This window comes from Selaginella moellendorffii, unplaced genomic scaffold (genome assembly GCF_000143415.4).
Source record: "Selaginella moellendorffii unplaced genomic scaffold, v1.0 SELMOscaffold_11, whole genome shotgun sequence".
NCBI lineage: Eukaryota > Viridiplantae > Streptophyta > Lycopodiopsida > Selaginellales > Selaginellaceae > Selaginella > Selaginella moellendorffii.
The window spans coordinates 1,243,299-1,261,858 of NW_003314272.1; the positions used below are offsets into that span (position 1 = coordinate 1,243,299).

Below are 18,560 nucleotides of genomic sequence, written 5' to 3' on the forward strand. Positions count from 1 at the left end.
TGATTGATCGTTTTGTCACACAGCTCCATTCTTATCTTTCTTGCGTATACGAGATACAATAGGCTGGTTTTGCTTAGGCTTTAGGGATTCTTAGCGGATTTTTGGTTTTGCCGGAAGATTTGCAAGGACGGTGGTGCATCCTCGAAAAGTTTTCCTCGCTTTGCTAGTTTAGGTTTCATAGCTGAAATAATCGACGCTGTGCTCGATCCGCCACACCCTCCTCGAAAACGAGGGGTGGAAGAGAGCGAAACGCAACGCCCGCGCGCGGCTTTAAAGGTGCATTGAGTACAGTAATTATCCTCTCCAATCACCACCACGCTATAGCTACGAGAGACCTATTCGAAGATAAAGGTCGTGGAGTGGGGTGACTATTTGGGTAGCCTCCCCTCCCCATAGTAGCCTGCCTCGGTAAACGCCTGTGATGGCACTGTGACGGCAAATTCACGTGCCTATAAAATTATGCCAGACGCCGGTACACATTCCCGTCTGTAACGACATCAAAGAAAAGGGGCATATTCTGGGCGGATCGGGACGGCCAGTAACGGCATATGCTTAAGAATATCCAGCGCGGCGCTGACGGCGACGTTACCGGTCACCCGCCGTACGACAGGTCAAGCGCCGTTTTCCGAGGAATAAGCGAATTTTCCTCTTTAACGGATAACTGTGGGCTCCGCTTTATTTCGTGTGGTTTTAGGATTACATTAGTTGTCACAGTGAGCTTGCTAATGTCTTTTGTGTATTCAGCCAATCTTTCACGGTCTTTGACACCTTGTTCAGCAGTCTCCAATCCTCGCCACTATTGATCCTCTCTCGTTGTGCATCCAATGGAAGAACAAAAAACACCCTTTGCAATATAGGATGAGAGGAGGCCTAATAAATAGTCTACTCATATAAAAACATACTTTAATTCTTAATATATTCGATATCTTCATACAATTATATATCTATCTATCTATATATTTGTTTTGATAGTTTCTGGATGCCCATCTTGAAGCATGAGAGCGATGGATATGGTCCCATCTTAAAGTATGAGACCGATGAATTGCAATCTGGGTAATTTTAGTGGTGTCATTCTATGTCTTTGGCATCCTCAATCCTTACCCATTTTAGCTTCTTGGGGTGCCTAGATCTTTACTTGCATTCCTTATGTTGCAGTGTCATATGATGTAGGGAGAACTAGTGGCTTTGTTTGTAAGGAGTGGGTGTCTATTGGGTTCAGCTGATCTCTTGTGTTCTATCTCCTATTAATTTGTTAGTTTATTTTTCAGTCCGGAATTTTTTATTTAAAACTAATTATGTCTATTACAAAATATTTTTTAATTCATACAGTTGGACTTAATTTTCAAGGTTGAATTTTAAGTACACATTGTAGCTACAAGAATTCTTAATTGCACTTCTAGCTAGCCAATGTGTCAAGAAGCCTAACTTCAGAATTTTTAATAGGAAATAAAATAAAAGAATACAAAAAGTAATATATATATATATATATATATATATATATATATATATATATATATATATATATATATCTAGGATGATAATTTTAAAATATTTTTAGATATATACTATTTTTGAGAAGTAAAATTATATCCACATGAAAATGGTTTCATTATATTCATTGTCTTGTTATTTTATGCATCCAAGACACATAAAAACAGTTTTCAATTGAAAGACTAAAGAGTAAACCATGACTCAATTAATAAAATAGTGAACAACTTATAAGAAATCTCTTTCACAAAAATTGTTACCACCTTACTAGGATAAAAGTGAAAGAGCCCATCCAAAAAAATGATCCATAGCTCTTAGAAAAGCTTAGGCATATAAGCAATATCAGTTATAAATAAGCATTATTACACTTCTTTTCTGGTTAGTAAATAGTTTAACAGTTTACATAATCAGCAGATTAGGAAATCAATGCTATGGTTAGTAAAATAAATCTTATCCATTGAATTAAATTATAATGAAATTTGAACTATTAAAAAAGAAGAAAACATATAAAACAAAAAAACTCAAAATATAGATAATTTTCATGCAACAACACTTAGTTTTCTTAATAATTGTGTTATTCCTGGTTAGTTTTAATTATTAATCCAACTGATCAATAATTGTAAACATGTTTAATGTAAGATGGTAGTATAAATTAAAATATACTAGAAAGTGTTTAGAAAAGTTTATAAATTATGAATTTTTTTATAAATTATAAATATATGTTTAATCTAAATGAATAACAATCATTATATCCTTTACTTAAGCAAACTATAAATCCATTAAACCTTACTCCAGAAGAAGAATCTCTTTACTCCATCCCCCAAATAAGATGCTTGAGAGGATCACTGTTGGTGCGTGGCCACTAGGTCTGCAGCCCATCTTTTTCGACCCAGATAGCATTGTGATCAAATCGTATTCGAGAATTCTACCATTGATTATCCACAAAGGTACAAAGACCAGAAAAAGGTAAAGAAGGATTTGAAATTGCTCAACATGGGGGCCATGTTTCACGATGTGTTTGTCAAAAGGGGGGTCCGCCGGCAGACACGAATCATGATCAAAAACTTATAAGCGGCGGAATAAATCAATCCAGCAACTACCAACCGTCTTGACTTGGGATCCAAGCACTGGATCAGAGATTCCAAAATCTATCCCCATTGTTCCCCATATCTTGAGGCCCAAGTATACTACAAGTAGCAAACGCTCCTTTTGCTGGCCACAATACGAACACCGAAGGAACAGTGACCCGGCAACTAGCGAAACAAAGCACTAGACTTTTTGCTTGCTTCTCACGAGATCAGTGAGTGTGTGAACTGAGCTGCAACACTGGAATGATGAACGCACCAGCTTTCCGGGAGAAAGCGTAATTCAAGAAAAGATTCAAAGCGAAGTGTGCGTAACACCTGCATTCAAACCCAAAACTCTTTCTTTTTCATCTCAATGTTTCTAGAGTATCTACCAAGAGACGTGAATTGCTAAAGGTCTCTGGCACGTCGAGAAGTTGCGATCATAATTTTTGTTTTTGCTACTAGTGGGGTTGTCTCCAGTGGATCATGGGTTATAAAAAAGTCTCAAGCTCGTAGTGTGACGACCAGACGAGCACAGGAAGATTGCGAGGGAGTCAGTTTTGCGGTGAGACTTCTTCTCTTTTTTCTTCTCCTCCCGTGACTCCACTAGTGGAGCTTTCTCCGAGAATATTGTGGGCTTGCAGCTCATAAATCTTGTACAATCTTGACCAGCTGCTTCGATTCTACACGAGATCACGTTGTTTATAAGACCTGTGCTTCGTGGATGCAGGCACAGGATCATGGACTCCAAGCCGCTGCTCACTGCTCTCTCGATCTTCTTCCTGGTTTCTACAGCACTCCTTGCAAATGCCGATGCCAAGAAGCCGGGTGGCCACCACAAATATGGCAGAGGCGGGAGCCAAGGATCATGGCAATGGGGAGCCCACGCGACTTACTACGGTGGGAGCGACGCATCTGGGACAAACAGTACGATCCAATTCTCTCCACTCCTTGATCTTGATCTTATTCACGAGCTTATATACTCCCTCTCGACAAAATCTGGTTTTGCAGATGGAGCATGCGGCTATGGAAACCAGCTGAGCGCCGGCTATGGAACCATCACCACTGCTCTAAGCACCCCTCTCTTCCGCGGGGGCAATGTGTGTGGAGCGTGCTACCAAGTCCGGTGCTGGGGCGATCCAGCGTGCCTCCCGGGAAATCCCTCCGTCGTCGTCACCGCCACCAATCTCTGCCCGCCGGGGAGCAATGGCGGCTGGTGTGATCCGCCCAAGCCCCACTTTGATCTCTCGCAGCCGGCATTTTCTCGCATCGCCAGGATCCCCAACGGCCACGCCCAGATCCAGTACCGAAGGTAAACCAACTTTCTTCCTCGATCGCTTGGAGGAGCGATCTTGGTTTGATCGGATGGATTCTGATCCAATGCTCCATCGATCCAGGGTCAAGTGCCAGCGGCAGGGAGGGATTCGCTTCACGATCAATGGCCACACTTACTTCAATCTGGTGCTCGTCACGAACGTGGGCGGCATGGGCGACGTCGTGGGCGTGTCGATCAAGGGATCTAGCAGCGGCTGGCGATCCATGAGCCGGAACTGGGGCCAGAACTGGGAGGAGGGAAGCAATCTCAATGGCCAGGCGCTCTCCTTCCGCGTCACCACCAGCGATGGCAGGACCGTCACCGCCTACAATGTCGCGCCCGGGGACTGGCAATTCGGGAGAACTTACACTGGCAACACCGCCTCGCAGTACTACTGATCGATCCCAAAGCTCTCGTTTGATTGATCGAGAGATAGAGCTTATATCCCCTGTTTTTTTTGTTTGAGCTGAGCTGAGCTGAGGTGAAAATTTCTTCTCTCACCCGCTGCTCTACAAGATCTTAATCTCTACTATGATAGAATGCATCAATCCAAATGCCTGGAGCGCATGGAATCCTGCAAGAGCCTGGGCGAGGGCGAGGAGCTCCACGCCCAGATCCTCGGCAACAAATTCCTCGCCGCGGATGCCTTCGTGGCCAACAAGCTGATCGAGATGTATGGGCGGCTCGGCAGCACCAGGAGGGCGCGGGAAGTGTTCGAGCGCATGGGCGAGGACAGGAACTCCTTCTCGTGGGTGATCATCCTCTCAGCATACTCCAAGACCGGGCAAGTGGAAGAGGCCAAGCAGCTGTTCGATGCGATGCCGGATCGATGCCCAGTGTCGTGGAACGCGATGCTGGGCGTGTTTACGAAGAATGCTCGGCTTCGCGAGGCCAAGACGGTGTTCGATAGAATGCCGGAGTGGACGTATGTCTCGTGGACCGCCATCTTTTCAGCATATGCCAAGCATGGGCACTTTGCAGAAGCGAAAACGATCTTTGATGCTATGCCGCAGAGGAACATTGTTTCGTGGACTGCCATGCTAGCTGCGTATTGCCAATCTGGGCAGTTTTCCGAAGCACGAAAGTGTTTTGATCGCATGCCGGAGCACGATCTCTTCGTGTGGAACACAATGGTTACAGCACTTGCCGCTAACGGGCATCTTGCGAATGCCAAAGAGATCTTCTACGCCATGCCTGATCGCAACCTCGTCTCCTGGAACGCAGTCTTGACTGCGAGCGCGCACCACGGAGAGCTACGAGACTCCAAGTCTTTGTTCGACGCGATGCCCCAGCGCGATCTTGTCTCCTGGACCGCAATGCTCGCCATGTTTGCCCGTGCTGGGCATCTTGAGCAAGCACTAGTGATCTTCCACTCGATGCCGGCGAGGGACAGGATTGCGTGGAACGTGATGCTCTCGTCGGCCTCCAAGAACGGGGAGCTCGAGGAATCCAAGCGCTTGTTTGATTCCATGCCGCAGCGCGATCACGTCTCCTGGAACGCGATGCTCGGGGCCTACGCTCACAATGGCCACTGGGACGAGGCCGTGGCGCTCTTCTCCGCCATGCCCGAATGGGATCTCATCTCCTCCACGGCCGTGCTCTGCGAGTATGCCCATCGCGGCATGATCCATCACGCGAGGACGGTGTTTGATCGCATGCCCGAGCGCGATCTCACCTGCTGGAACGCGATGCTGGGCGCCTACGCCCAGAACGGCCACGCCCACGCCGCCAAGAGGCTCTTCCTTGATCTGCCCGAGTCGAACCTCGTCTCGTGCAACATCATGCTGGCGATGCACGCCGAGGAGGGCTCGGTGGACGAGGCGAGGCGGATCTTTCACCGGATGCCGGAGCTCAATCTCGTGTCCGAGAACGCGATGCTCACCGCGCTCGGCGAGAGCGGCCACATCCTCGAGTCGCGGGTGATCTTTGAGGAGATGCCGCAGAGGAACAATGTGAGCTGGAATGCGATGCTGAGCACCTATGCCCGTAACGGGCATCTTGATGAGGCTTGGCATATCTTTGACTGGATGCCGGAACGTGATGTTATTTCCTGGAACTCAATCCTCTCAGCAAATTCCCAAAGCGGGCATCTTGAACAGACGAAGTTTTTGTTTGATACAATGCCTGTGCAGGGCTTGGTTGCAGTAACCACCATGCTAACAAGTTACGGGCAAAGTGGTCGTGTCACGGCGTCCAAGAAAATATTTGATCAAATGCCAGATAAAGATCCGATTGCCTGGAACGCCATGATTTCGGCTTATGCGCATAACGGGCATTTTCAAAACGCGCTGGATCTTTATGGTGCGATCAAGGTTGAAGAGGAGAGACCGGACGATCGTTGCTTCACCTTGGTTCTTCTCGTGTGTGGACGCACTGGAAAGGTTTGGGATGGCTTGCGTTGCTTCGCGGAGATGGTGGTCGATTATGGGATCGTTGCAAACAAGCTCCAGTACCGATGTATGATCGATCTCTTGAGCAGGGCCGGGCATCTGAGAGAGGCGGAGGAGCTTATTGCGAGCATGCCATTCGAGGCGGAGGTGATGGACTGGCGATGTTTGCTGGGTGCATCGACGAGCTACAGCAATTTGGAACATGGTGCCCACGCAGCTAAGGCTCTCTTGGGTGGCCAAAACGAAGATTCAGCCGCCTATGTCCTCCTTGCGAACATGTATGCGATGAAAAATGGAGTGCCCAGGAAAAGTATAAACATCTCAAAGAGGAGAAGAAGGTTGGCTGAGAGTTTGCGATGAGATGATGGTTGCTCTGCCTCTAAGAACTGGATCGCCCTGCTGCTCCTGCCCCGACCTCGACTGTTCGAGGGTGAGATATCGCTCCAACTTGCTGATTCACAGGTATGGGAAACGGAAACTTGGAGCTTGCACGCGAGGCTTTTGAGGCCATCAAGCATCCACCTTTTGGGAGCTTGCGGGAAGCAAGAGGGTTTGACAGGATGCCTTACAAAGACATTGTACAATCCTGCGTGGGAATTTCCGGCTCGGTAACCTTCGTGAAGCTATGGTGGTGTTTCAAAAGATGCCGGAGAGGGACGTCGTTTCGTGGACTACTCCCCTTTTCGCAAATGGCCAAGAAGGGCATTTTTAATTTTCAACGGCCTTGTTTAATATGATGCCCGTACGTAGCGTCTGCAATACACTTTTACAAGCGTACACATTGTTCGGAAAACTGGAAGAGGCTCGCAATTTTTTTTTCTAAATGCCTTACAGAGATGTTTCAACGTATGCTGTAGTGGGGCATTGTGCTGAGGCTCAAACATGCTTTTAATCTATCCCAGAGATGGACGTGGTTTCTTTCACGGCAATGATAAAGCCTTTGGCGAGGTTGGGGACTTGCAAGGAGCGCAAAAAGTATTCGATTCCTCTCCCGCGAAGACATCGTGTGCTGGAGCGCTATGGTAACTAACGCGTATGCCCAGCGTGGGCATCCGGAAGATGCTAAGTGCCTGTTTGACAGGATGCCTGAATGGAACAGGGTGGCCTGGTCGGCCTTGATCTCGGTCTACGAGTTCCATCTCGAGGCAGCCATGCAGGTGTTCTTTGCGGTTTCCTGCAATGCAGTCTTGACCGTTTACTCCAAAAGCTGCCACCTTGAGGCAGCCATGCAGACGTTCGACGCAATAGCCTACCGTAATCTGGGATCCTGGAACTCACTGCTCGCAGCTTATGCCGATAACGGGAGTCTAACAAACTCAGCAAAGGTATTTGCAATGATCACCTGGGTATTTTGTTCGGTACCAGCTCTTCTTGTCCGCCTCAAGACAGTATAGCGTGGCGTCATCGACGGGCAGCCCCACCACAGCACCATCTTCCTCCGTCTTGACAACAATCCCACTCAGCCTCATGCTCCTTGAATCTGAATCCCATTCAACGATAATATCACCCATTTGGACACCAGCCACTTCATATGGTAAGTAGTGCTCCTTGATGATTGCAGGGAGTTCAACTTCCCCAGCCCGCCGCACAAAAACCACCTCTTCATTTCGAGGCAGACCAATCTTAAGAGGCACCTTAGGAGGTAGTTCCAACTGAATCAGAAAAACACCCACTCAGGATGCATCGGGATATTGAAGCAGTAGCTTACCGGTTCGAAGAGCTCAACAGCAGCCACCCAAGGCTTCCTGGGAAACAGGGAAACAACCTCACCTTTCACAGTCTGCCCATTGATCGTCACAGTAACTTCTTCACCTTCCTTCCACACCATGGTCTCCTTGTAACCCACGACGTTGGCTGTGGGCTTAACACTAGAGTCGCAGGTGGAGTTCCGATGAAAAGAGCGACCCCTTTATTGCTACAGGTGCCCACAAACTGTAGCAGCTTCAAAGCGCCAGGAGGAGGCTTCATAGGAGGAGGATTCACAGGAGGAGGGTTTGCAGCCGTTGTCAGAGAGGTCTTTATAAGTGCCTTAATTTGCTAACTAAAGATGTTATTCTCAATCTATGTACCTCAAGTTTCCTTTGCATGTCATTTAGCTTCCTCTCGAGCTCTTCCCTCGCCTTTTCAATCTACGCTAATAGCCTCTCCATGACCAACTAACTTTAGGACACCTAAAGCATAAACTATCTTTAGTTTCAGCCGAGAACTCAAAGGTACTAGTTAAGGTATGTAGATTCACAGCAAGCGGATTAAAGTTTGGCAACTCGCACATGAACAGAAAAGATAGTGTTTGGCTTTTCAAAACCAAAGGATGGATGGGAGAATGTTTAGAATGTTCAGCAGGAGTGGGATCCAAAGCCCTTAATCGAGCGTCACCTTTTTTGAGGCCAGTGGCTTCGTGTGGTCGATGGAGTACTCAACCTTGCCGGAAAATCAACTGATAGAAGAGGCCACCTTGTACCAAGTCTGGCGCTCGCACATGGCTTGAGGCTGTTGCTGCTAGTGTTGGTGGTGGATTGAGAGTTTGAGTTTGCTTCTTCTTGAGTGCCTCCAGTGCAAAACAATGGTGGAAATGGTGGATGTCTCATCTATGTGGTCAATGTTACACTGGCAAGCCGTATGAAGTACGGACAGACACAAGTGCCAGCTAGGACGCCAGCGTTTTTGGTTTGACCAAAATCTCATGGATAGAAATTCATTCAATGGTCAAACACAACATGGTATTGGAGCAGATTTATGATCCTGGATGACAGAGCATAAGGCTTACAGGATTTTCAACCTAGTCTCAAGGAAGCTGATGATCTCCCGTGACGTTGAGAATGCCACTCGTTCTCATCTAGTGGGAGATCTCTTCCCTCTTGCCCCGATTCTTCGAACTGAAGACTCTTCTTCAACCTTTGGTGGTAGTCTCTCCTATCTTACTGCAGCAAGTGGGAGCTTGCAGAGCAGATTTCCAGGTGGGAGATCTGCGCGTTCCGGTTTTGCCAAATTCGCCGCCCTATCTCACGGCTCCCCTGTTCGACCTCAACCGCCACTCAGGGATGACATATATTTCGATGGAGAACCAGCCGCAGCTGCCCAGCGCCCACCGGATTCTCCTTGAGGCCCTCAGGAGCAACCTGCAGTACCTCCGGATCAACCTCCCCGCAGGTCTTCCCAGTCAAATTTAGGTGTCCCTTTGCAGCGGCTGATCGAGACAATGCTCTCGGTCGTTCAAGACATTCCTGAAGGCTTGGTTGAGACATTGCTTGCTCGAGTGGACATTCCGGAATTCCTCACACCTACGTCGATGCTCTTGCCTCTCCTAACAGAGACAAATGGGTTGCAGCCTTTGTTGAGGAGTATAACTCCTTTCTCAAGAACAACACTTTCTCTTTGGTGGAAAGAGCTCCTGCCGGGCGTAAACTAGTGAAATCCATGTGGATTCCTAGTATCAAGCTCAGCCCAGACCACACCATTTCTCGCCACAAGGCTCGCTTGGTGGCAAAAGGCTACTCTCAAGTGGCTGGTGTGGATTACATTGAGACGTTTGCCCCGGTGGTCAAGCTGACTACCATTCGCACCTTGCTCGCTTTAGCAGCTGTGCACACCAGATGGATGTTAGATGGCTTTCCTGAATGGAGAGCTTGATGAGGCTACAAGGTCCCAGGAGACATTCTCTTGAAGGACCTTGGTGAAGCTTGTTACTGCCTTGGCATCCAGATTGATCACAAACAAGATGGCTCCCTCTTTCTGCATCAAAGAAGATGTCCTGCAATGATTTGCCATGGACTCTTGTGCGCCTGCACCCATGCCAATGGTTGCTGGCTTAAGACTTCAAGACTTTCCAAGGATACGTCTCCTTCTACAGATTTGGATAGTAGGAAAATGGCAAACGTTCCTTACTGACGTGCTGTGGGAAGCTTGATGTACCTGGTAGTGTGCACACGACCAGACATTGCCTTCTCAGTGAACATGGTAAGCAGGTTTCTCGACAATCCAGGCCTTACACATTGGCAAGCAGTAAAAAGAATTTTTAGGTACTTACAAGCTACCACTTCGTTTGGTCTACTTTACATGCCAAAAGTCACAAGGCTACTGTGATTCACAGACAGGCTATTTTTTTAGCTTGCAACAAGCAGCTCTTTCTTGGAGCAACAAGAAACAGAGTGTTGTGACCTGCTCTAGTTGCAAAGCTGAGTATATGGCCACTAGTGCTACTTGCAGGCTTTGACGTCTTCTAACAGACTGGGAACACTCTCTTCCAGGTTCAACAGCGATCTATTGCGACAATCAAGGCTGCAGTGCCTTAAGCAAGAATCGCAAGATCAATTCAAGAATGAAGCACATGGACACAATACACCATTTTTTTCGCAAGATGGAATTGTTGAGCTTGTGTATTGTCCTACTCAGGACATGCCTGCTGACGTTCTGACCAAGGCACTCTCCCAACTGAAATTTTCTCAGTTTTGGGCTGCACTTGGCATCTGCCCGAGTGGGAGTGTTACGGTGGCAAGCCATACAACATATGGACAGCCACCAGTGCCAGCTAGGACGTCAAGAGATGCATCGTTTTTTGGTTGTACATTGACCAAAATCTCATGGATAAAAATTCATTTGATGGTCAAACACAACAGTCAAGATATCACCATAACCAAGGTAGCTCAATGGTAGAGCATTGTTCAATCCCTGGTCAATTTCCAATAGTGGGCAGTGCCTCTTGCAATGATTTCAATCTCTTGCTTGGGCTTGAATTCAGCTTACCTATCCTTGCTTTTGAGTAGCACTTTACTACACAACCTTGCAAATGCCCAGGTTACACATCTTGTTATTGTCCAGTTCTATGGATAAAGCTTTCCTGCCAATGATCCACAGCTTATGATTAATGAGTGAGCAATGTGTAGACTGCATCTACTACAATGTAATTGGGTTGATGTTGATTCCCATGCTGCAAACACTTTGCAGTTTTGCATTCATTTGTCTCAAAGAGTCAGTTTTAGATTTTAGGCAAACAAGGGACTTGATTTTAGATCTCCTTGTAGATCTTCTGTTGAGATTATCTCCTACTTAACTATGTTTGCATCTTTAGTTTTTTTGCTCTTTTGTTCCCTCTTTCATTGTTGGTAGGTTGACACAAATTAGTGCACCAGCTCCAAGCATATCATACTTCAGCTAGTTGCTACACTTCATTTGGATCCTTGTAATTGATTCTTCTTGTAAAGCCATCCTCGGCATTGAAGGCTCTCAAACTAATCTTTGGCGAGAGCTGACATTCATAAGAATTGTCAATCCCTAAGCCATACATCAGTCTAGCCTACCATAACTTTAGCTGATCATGTGTATCTAGAGAGTGGAATTCTTAGCAATGCTAGCTATAGCAAGCTGTTGGATTTGAAAAAGACCATGTTGATGGAACACAACAGTATAACCAATGGTTATTCAAAAGAGCTATGGAATTTGAATTGCTTGAAAAGCTATGCACCCTTGAGCACAACTTCTTTGATGTCTAGAAGACCTATTGATGGTATGTGAGTAGTCCTTATCAAGAATAAGATATATAGTGCTTCAAATTCTAGTAATCATATCCAGAGTAAATGGCAAGAAATGATTCATCTATTACTGCTTATAGCAATAGTGAATCTGGGATTATTTCAACATACTAATGGCCTAACATAAGGATATGGGTACTTTAACTTAAGTTTAACTCAAGCCGAATGTAAAACATGTTTAATGAGAGGCTAAACAACATCTATTTAGCTATGCCTGACCTACCCACTATCTTTATTATACATTTGAAACCCCCTTTATAAACATTTGTCTCAAATAGCCAAGTTTAAATTTCAGGCAAATGAAAGACTTGATTTTCTCCTTATAGATCTTCTATAAGTAATTGAGATTATCTCCTATTTAACTATATTTGCATCTCTCATTTTTTTTCTCTTTTGTTCCCTCCATTATTGGCAGATTAATATGAATTTCATTGTTGTGTTCTCTCATACACTTTTCTTCAAGTGTATCATACTTTAGCCACTTGCTACACTTCCTTTTAATCCTTGCAATTGATTCTTCTTGCAAAGCCACCCTTGGCATTGAAGGCTCTCAAGCTGATCTCTAGCTAAAGTTGGCGCTCATAAGGATTGTCAATCCCCAAACCATATATAAATTTGGCCTACCACATTGAAAACAACTTTAGTTGATAGCTGATAGTTATTTCTTGGAGTAGTAAGACATAAAGTGTGATTGCCTCTTCAAGCTATAAAACAAAGTATATTATTTTTTATGAGACTAATTTTAAGATGGGGTAATTAGCTACTATCCCATATAGGACATGCTCATATATTCACTTTTAAAACTATTATTGTAGCACATGTGGTTTTTACCCTTTATCCTATGGTGATTTACTATAGGATAACCATGAAGCGGAACCTAAACTCTCTTTGTGCCACATGACAAATGCCACGTGTCTAAAGGACAGTGGTGTGGAACTCGAGTTTTAGGGCCTTGGGCCACTGAACAAAAGAACAGTGCCAAACTCCCAAGCATGGAGCCAAGGAGTGATAGAATCGAACCACGGAGCAACTCCTAAGCATATAGCCCAAGGAGCGAAGGGATAGAGGTACAGAGCGACTTGGAATAGTCCTAAAGTAATCAATATCCCAATGCCAGGACCAGCACGCAAAACAGAGCCAAATGGAGTCTTGCGCTATTTCAGCATACTGGTGGCCTAACGTGAGGACATGGGTACTCCACCAGCTAGCATGGAATGGAACTTGGGCTTAGACCCAAGCCGAACGTAGAACAAGGATAGGCACGCAAGCAAGGGTTAAACTATGCCTCAAGTTGGTTAGCCATGCCCAACTAAGCCTCCCTTAGTATCAAGAGTTAGTCTCTGGGACAAACTCGAAACTTATTAAATATAGAATGGCACTAGATTGCGAATTTGGACACAAGACGAACACCATTGTGTTCAGGCCAATCTTTACATTCCGTAGATATGCCAAATGAGCAAATCTAAACACTTTCCATAAATAGCATTTGGGACCGAAATGAGACTAACACAAAGGGCATGATAGTGAGGGTGTTTGGCAGACACGGTAAGCTATCATCTAGCGATATTAAAGGATCAAGCTTAATATCGTAGGTTCCTAACACTAGCAAGTGCAAGTCAATGAATGAGTTTCTCTAACTAGGTCAAGTATGCTTGACTAAATAGACACTTAGGAATTCCTTCCTTATGCTCATCTAGTCAAGTCCACATACGAAGACTAATTTCTCAACTAGCTTAGGCAGAGACTGATAATAAGTCTAGCAATACAAACCTCCTGCCATCGTGGCAGTAAGGAAAGAGTGTCCGTAAAGACTGATTGACAGGTAACTTTTGATACCCGAAGTCACATTCGTGACACTCTTCCCCCCTAGGGAAGATCGACGTCCTCGTCGATGCATACTCGAGTCTAGAATACCGCCAAGGAAACAACTCTAGAAAAAGTTCACGGTATTCACACTATGTGAGAAATGCACCAACTTAAATGAGTTAAGGGTAACCTCTTTGTCTAACGCAGATGCGCTACCAACTCAGACACCTTCCGTCCGTCACCGACAAGGAAATGACCAATGAAGTGAGCCATCTTTGCTGCTCTGGGTGTCACCCAACTACAAAAGTGTGATACGCCCTTGCTTGTAAGGACATAGAGGGAGGAGTTAGAGGCCCCAACCCTCCTGAGCAAAGAAACCAAACCCGTCGGTAAGGTTTATATAGACTACTGTAAACAGGTAGTTAGAGTTGTTTACACGGTCACGCCCTTTTAACAGAATAAGGATCATTGACAGAGAGGTGGGTTATGTGACCAGTCGACAGTAACTACCCCATGACTAGAGATTTCACCATGCACATGAAGTGCCGAAGTTAGCCTACCTATACTAACCCAAACTCAAAGATCAATATATGGACAATATCAAAGTCATAAACAATGATATCTTAGAAATTTGATTATTAGTGAATAAAGCTTAGATTAGAACACAAAAGTATTCCAAGTAAGTTATTATCTGATAAACTAGTATTACAGTATAGGAACCACCAAGATCAGCAGAATTGGAAAACATAAGATGTATTATCCAACAAAATTCAATAACAAGTATATCATTAAGGAAACTCAATGATGAAACTTAACTATCAAAGATTGCAAATAGAATGCCAAACAACTTACGAAAGAGAACTCAAAGTACACAAAGTATTATCGACTGGCAAGCAAAATGCTCGTGAATGTGTCACCCGAAGGAAATAACATCATATCTATTAGAACTATAACAGAATAGAATGAAAGTTGTAAAGCAAACAAACACTCATTCATGCCAACTATTTGCACCAGTCAATCGAAATAGATCCCGGTTAACAACACCAAGGAACTAGAGTTGCTTTAGCAAGTGTCAGCAATATTTTACTGATGGCTCAAACCCAACAGACCAATCTAGAGCAAACCACAAAGAACATGTGGTATTGCAAAAAGCCAAAAGCTATCAAAGAGAATAACTCTTTAGCATTGAAGCTAGTTCGTGTGAAACTTATGATCATTGTTAGGCAAGACTTAACTATAGGCTTCTTCGAACTTTTGGTTCCTTGAGTTTTGCACTCATTGTTTCATTCGTTAGAAGTTGTTGGGGAAGGCATTTTAGCTCCTAGCTTCGATGTTAAAGTTAGTATTTGCATCTGGCAATCATTGGTGATTATTGACTATCATCTAGGAAAGTTGATTATTCTTATCAAAAAGTTTTGCTTGATTATTGTTGATGTACAATGATTTGCTATTCTTTAGGATAGTAGATTCTTTCTTCAACGATGATTGTGCATCTCTCTGTTTGATAGGATGATTGATGATTTTTCATGATGGTTAAGAAAATCATGGTACAACCCATAATATCCTCCTTAACACATCCATAAGCTAAACTTCATAATACCAAAGCTAATGAAGAGCATGTTTGCATCAATCTAAAAGCTTAGTATAACAAAGTTATACTTAACAAGTGATCATTAAACGATCCTCCATGAATCCATCTATAGCAAGATGTAACTTACTTCATAACAAACACAAGAAGAATCATCAACGATCAATATATCCCAAACTCAAATCTAATAAGGACTCAAACATTTTAATATCGAACACTAATTCTTCCTCTTGTAAAGCTAGTATAGTCTATGGCTAAATCATTTTTCAAAGAAAAGCTGAAGCTCTACCTTTACTAAATAATCTTGTGTAGAACACAACTAACTCAAACTTACCACTCAGTTCATTTGAACGTCAATATAGTTGCTAACTAGCAAATGTGCAAATGTTAATAACACAAAGCTACAACTAAATCATCAACACTATCTCTATTGAGACTAATGAAACTTAATATCAATCTTTCGGAGAGATATTTCATCCCACTTAAATCTCAACGTTAATAATATCAACGATAAGGCATCACTTGAATGCTATCAACACCAGAAGAAAGCTAAAAGAAAGCAAGAGTGAATCACCACTTAAAACTCTCTAGCAACTAAGTTAACCAAAGTCGAAAATACCTTAGTTAGTATCCGAGACCAATCCTTAAGCAATACTTAGTTTCAGATAACACATCATCAAGGTGTGATTCACCACATCCACGACTCAATGAAATCCAACACTACGGACTAAATGTAACCAAATGATATCAATAGAGGTAGAGTCAATATGCCAACATGGAAAACCCATGTAAGTTTAACAACACGATCCTCCGCAACACCATTCGGTAAAGCAAGTCCATCACCATTAAATCATCATCGAGGAAAGCAAGTGTCAAATAGTCCTCAACAAAGTCTCCAAGCAATCATTAGTTGTCAAGAAATTAATAATCACTCTTTCAACTTGCCTTCACAAGACCCAAACACTAAACTCATGTCATCAAGTCATATACTTGTCCAACATGAACGTGATACCCTAGGTACAAGATAAAAGTTCATAGACAAGCACAAAATAAATGACCACTCAAATCCAACTTAACCACAATAAACTCACTAAAACATTTAGCCAACAGCTCTGAACATGTCTTGAAGAGGCTAGCTATGCATGATCAACACTTAGTCGAAAATTAAAGTGAAGACCATAAAATGGACTCATATTAGGATACAACCTCCTCTTAGACAAAGCTATAGTATGGGTACCAACACCTCAAACTCAAACAACTAAATTGGACATCACCATCCTTAGCCAAGGCGTAAGGCCACCAAGACCAAGTCAAGATCAGTGAGAGGTCACTACTTTCATAGAGTATAACGAAATGCAAGGTGCAAACTACTACCAAGCACAATGCTATAAAAGAAAGGCACAAAGGTCACTTTTCTTAGAAAAGCGCAATAACCACTTTCTACACCAACTCCAGACTCTATCCAACTCAATTGCCTTAGCCCTAAAAGTCAACATCCCTTTCAGGCTGCATCATGCAAACTACTTACTAAGGTCTAAGCCCAAAGCGACATGAGCCCAGAGCAACTTGGAATAGTCCTAGAGCAACCGACATCCCAATGCCAAGACCAACACGCAAAACAGAGCCAAACGAAGTCTAGCGCTATTTCAGTATACTGGTGGCTTAACATGAGGACATGGGTACTCCACCAACTAGCATGGAATGGAACTTGGGCTTAGACCCAAGCCGGATGCAGAACAAGAATAGGCACGCAAGTAAGAGCTAGACTATACCTCAGGTTGGTCGGCCATGCCCAACTTACCCCCTATCCCTATTATACATTTGGAACCCCCCACAACACCCTCCCCCCCTTCCCCCCCTTGAGAAACACACGCTTTGGGCTTTCACCCCAAGCTTCCCTTAGTATTAGGAATTAGTCTCTAGGACAAACTCGAAACTTATTAAATATGGAATGGCACTAGATTGCGAATTTGGATACGAGACGAACACCATTGTGTTTAGGTCAATCTCTACATTCCGTAGATATGCCAAATGAGCAAATCTAGACACTTTCCATAAATATCATTTGGGACTGGAATGAGACTAATGCTAAGGGCATGATAGCAAGGGTGTTTGGTAGACACGATAAGCTATCATCTAGCGATATTAAGGGACTAAGCTTAATATCCCAACATTAGCAAGTGCAAGTTAATGGTGGCAGTAAGGAAAGAGTGTCCATAAGGATTGGTTGATAGATAACTTTCAATACCCGAAGTCACATTTGTGACAGATATAATCGCATGATGAGGTAGTCCCAAAGATCAATAAGACTTAATGGTCAAGTCTTCAGGCCTTGATCTAATAGTGGTGTTGATGGGCACTATCATGGACGAAATAAAACTTGGTGTGGACTAAAGAAGGGATATTGAGGAAATATGTTCTTCATATCTTTGGGCATTCTAAAGATGCTAAGGTGTAGTTATGAGATGACAGATGGCCTAGTCTTTGAGAGATGGGATTATAGTATAGGTGGTCTTGGACTACCAATGATATAAAGGTGAATGAATATAACTTTAGTGTAATGGGTTAATATGTCAATGGTATCTTGAGATGTTTATTATGGGATTGAATACGTGGAGCACTTGGATGAAGTGAAAAAGTTGAGTGGTATTGAGGCTATTCATGGGGCTAGCAAAGGAATAAAACTTATAAAAGTTGTAAGTGAAACTTTTTAAGTGGTCAAAGTTGTGGTTAAATAATTAAAGTAAAATGAAAAATTTAGTTGTTTACAATTCACAATTTAATAAATAGAAGTTGGGAGTCAAGCTAATGTCAATCTCAATGTAACACACGTGGTTTTTACCCTTTATCCTATAGTGATTTACTATAGGATAACACCACGAAGCGGAACCTAAACCCTCTTTTATGCCATGTGACAGATGCCACATGTCACATGCCACATGTCCAAAAGACAATGGTGTGGAACCCAAGTTTTAGGGCCTTAAGCCACTGAATAAAGGAACAGTCAAACTCCTAAGTATGGAGCCAAGGAGTGATGGAACTGAACCACAAAGCAACTCCTGAGCATACAGACCAAGGAGCAAAGGGATAGGGGCATAAAGTGACTTGGAACAGTTTTAGAGCAACTAGCATCCCAATGCCAAGACTAGCATGCAAAATGGAGCCAAACAATATCTGGCACTATTTCAGCATACCGGTGGCCTAACACGAGGATATGGGTACTCGACCAGCTAGCATGGTGTAAAGCTTGGGCTTAGACCTAAGCCAAATGCAAAATAAGGACGGACACGCAAGCGAGAGCTAGATTATGCCTCAGATTGGTCGGCCATACCCAACCTACCCACTATCCCTACTATACATTTAGAAACCCCCTACAAC

The 18,560-nt window shown here is 43.9% G+C and overlaps 3 protein-coding genes across 3 annotated transcripts; 2 read left to right on the top strand and 1 right to left on the bottom strand.

Annotated features, from left to right (window-relative positions):
- Positions 1 to 3,087: 3,087 nt before the first annotated feature.
- Positions 3,088 to 4,412, top strand: LOC9658583 (expansin-A11). Its single transcript, XM_002968701.2, has 4 exons — positions 3,088 to 3,120; positions 3,286 to 3,482; positions 3,567 to 3,867; positions 3,953 to 4,412. Exons 2-4 carry the CDS (start codon positions 3,296 to 3,298, stop codon positions 4,266 to 4,268), a joined length of 804 nt encoding a protein of 267 aa, XP_002968747.1. The 5' UTR covers positions 3,088 to 3,120; positions 3,286 to 3,295; the 3' UTR covers positions 4,269 to 4,412.
- A 24-nt stretch (positions 4,413 to 4,436) lies between these two features.
- LOC112346008 (pentatricopeptide repeat-containing protein At1g62260, mitochondrial-like) lies at positions 4,437 to 7,479 on the top strand. Its single transcript, XM_024673925.1, has 3 exons — positions 4,437 to 6,570; positions 6,723 to 6,868; positions 7,360 to 7,479. The coding sequence occupies exons 1-3, from the start codon at positions 4,437 to 4,439 to the stop codon at positions 7,477 to 7,479; spliced, it is 2,400 nt and encodes a 799-aa protein (XP_024529693.1).
- Positions 7,480 to 7,566: 87 nt separating this feature from the next.
- Positions 7,567 to 8,094, bottom strand: LOC9650961. The gene is made up of 2 exons (XM_002968981.2): positions 7,969 to 8,094; positions 7,567 to 7,912 (listed from the first exon to the last, which is right to left on the bottom strand). Exons 1-2 carry the CDS (start codon positions 8,086 to 8,088, stop codon positions 7,577 to 7,579), a joined length of 456 nt encoding a protein of 151 aa, XP_002969027.1. The 5' UTR covers positions 8,089 to 8,094; the 3' UTR covers positions 7,567 to 7,576.
- Positions 8,095 to 18,560: the final 10,466 nt, after the last annotated feature.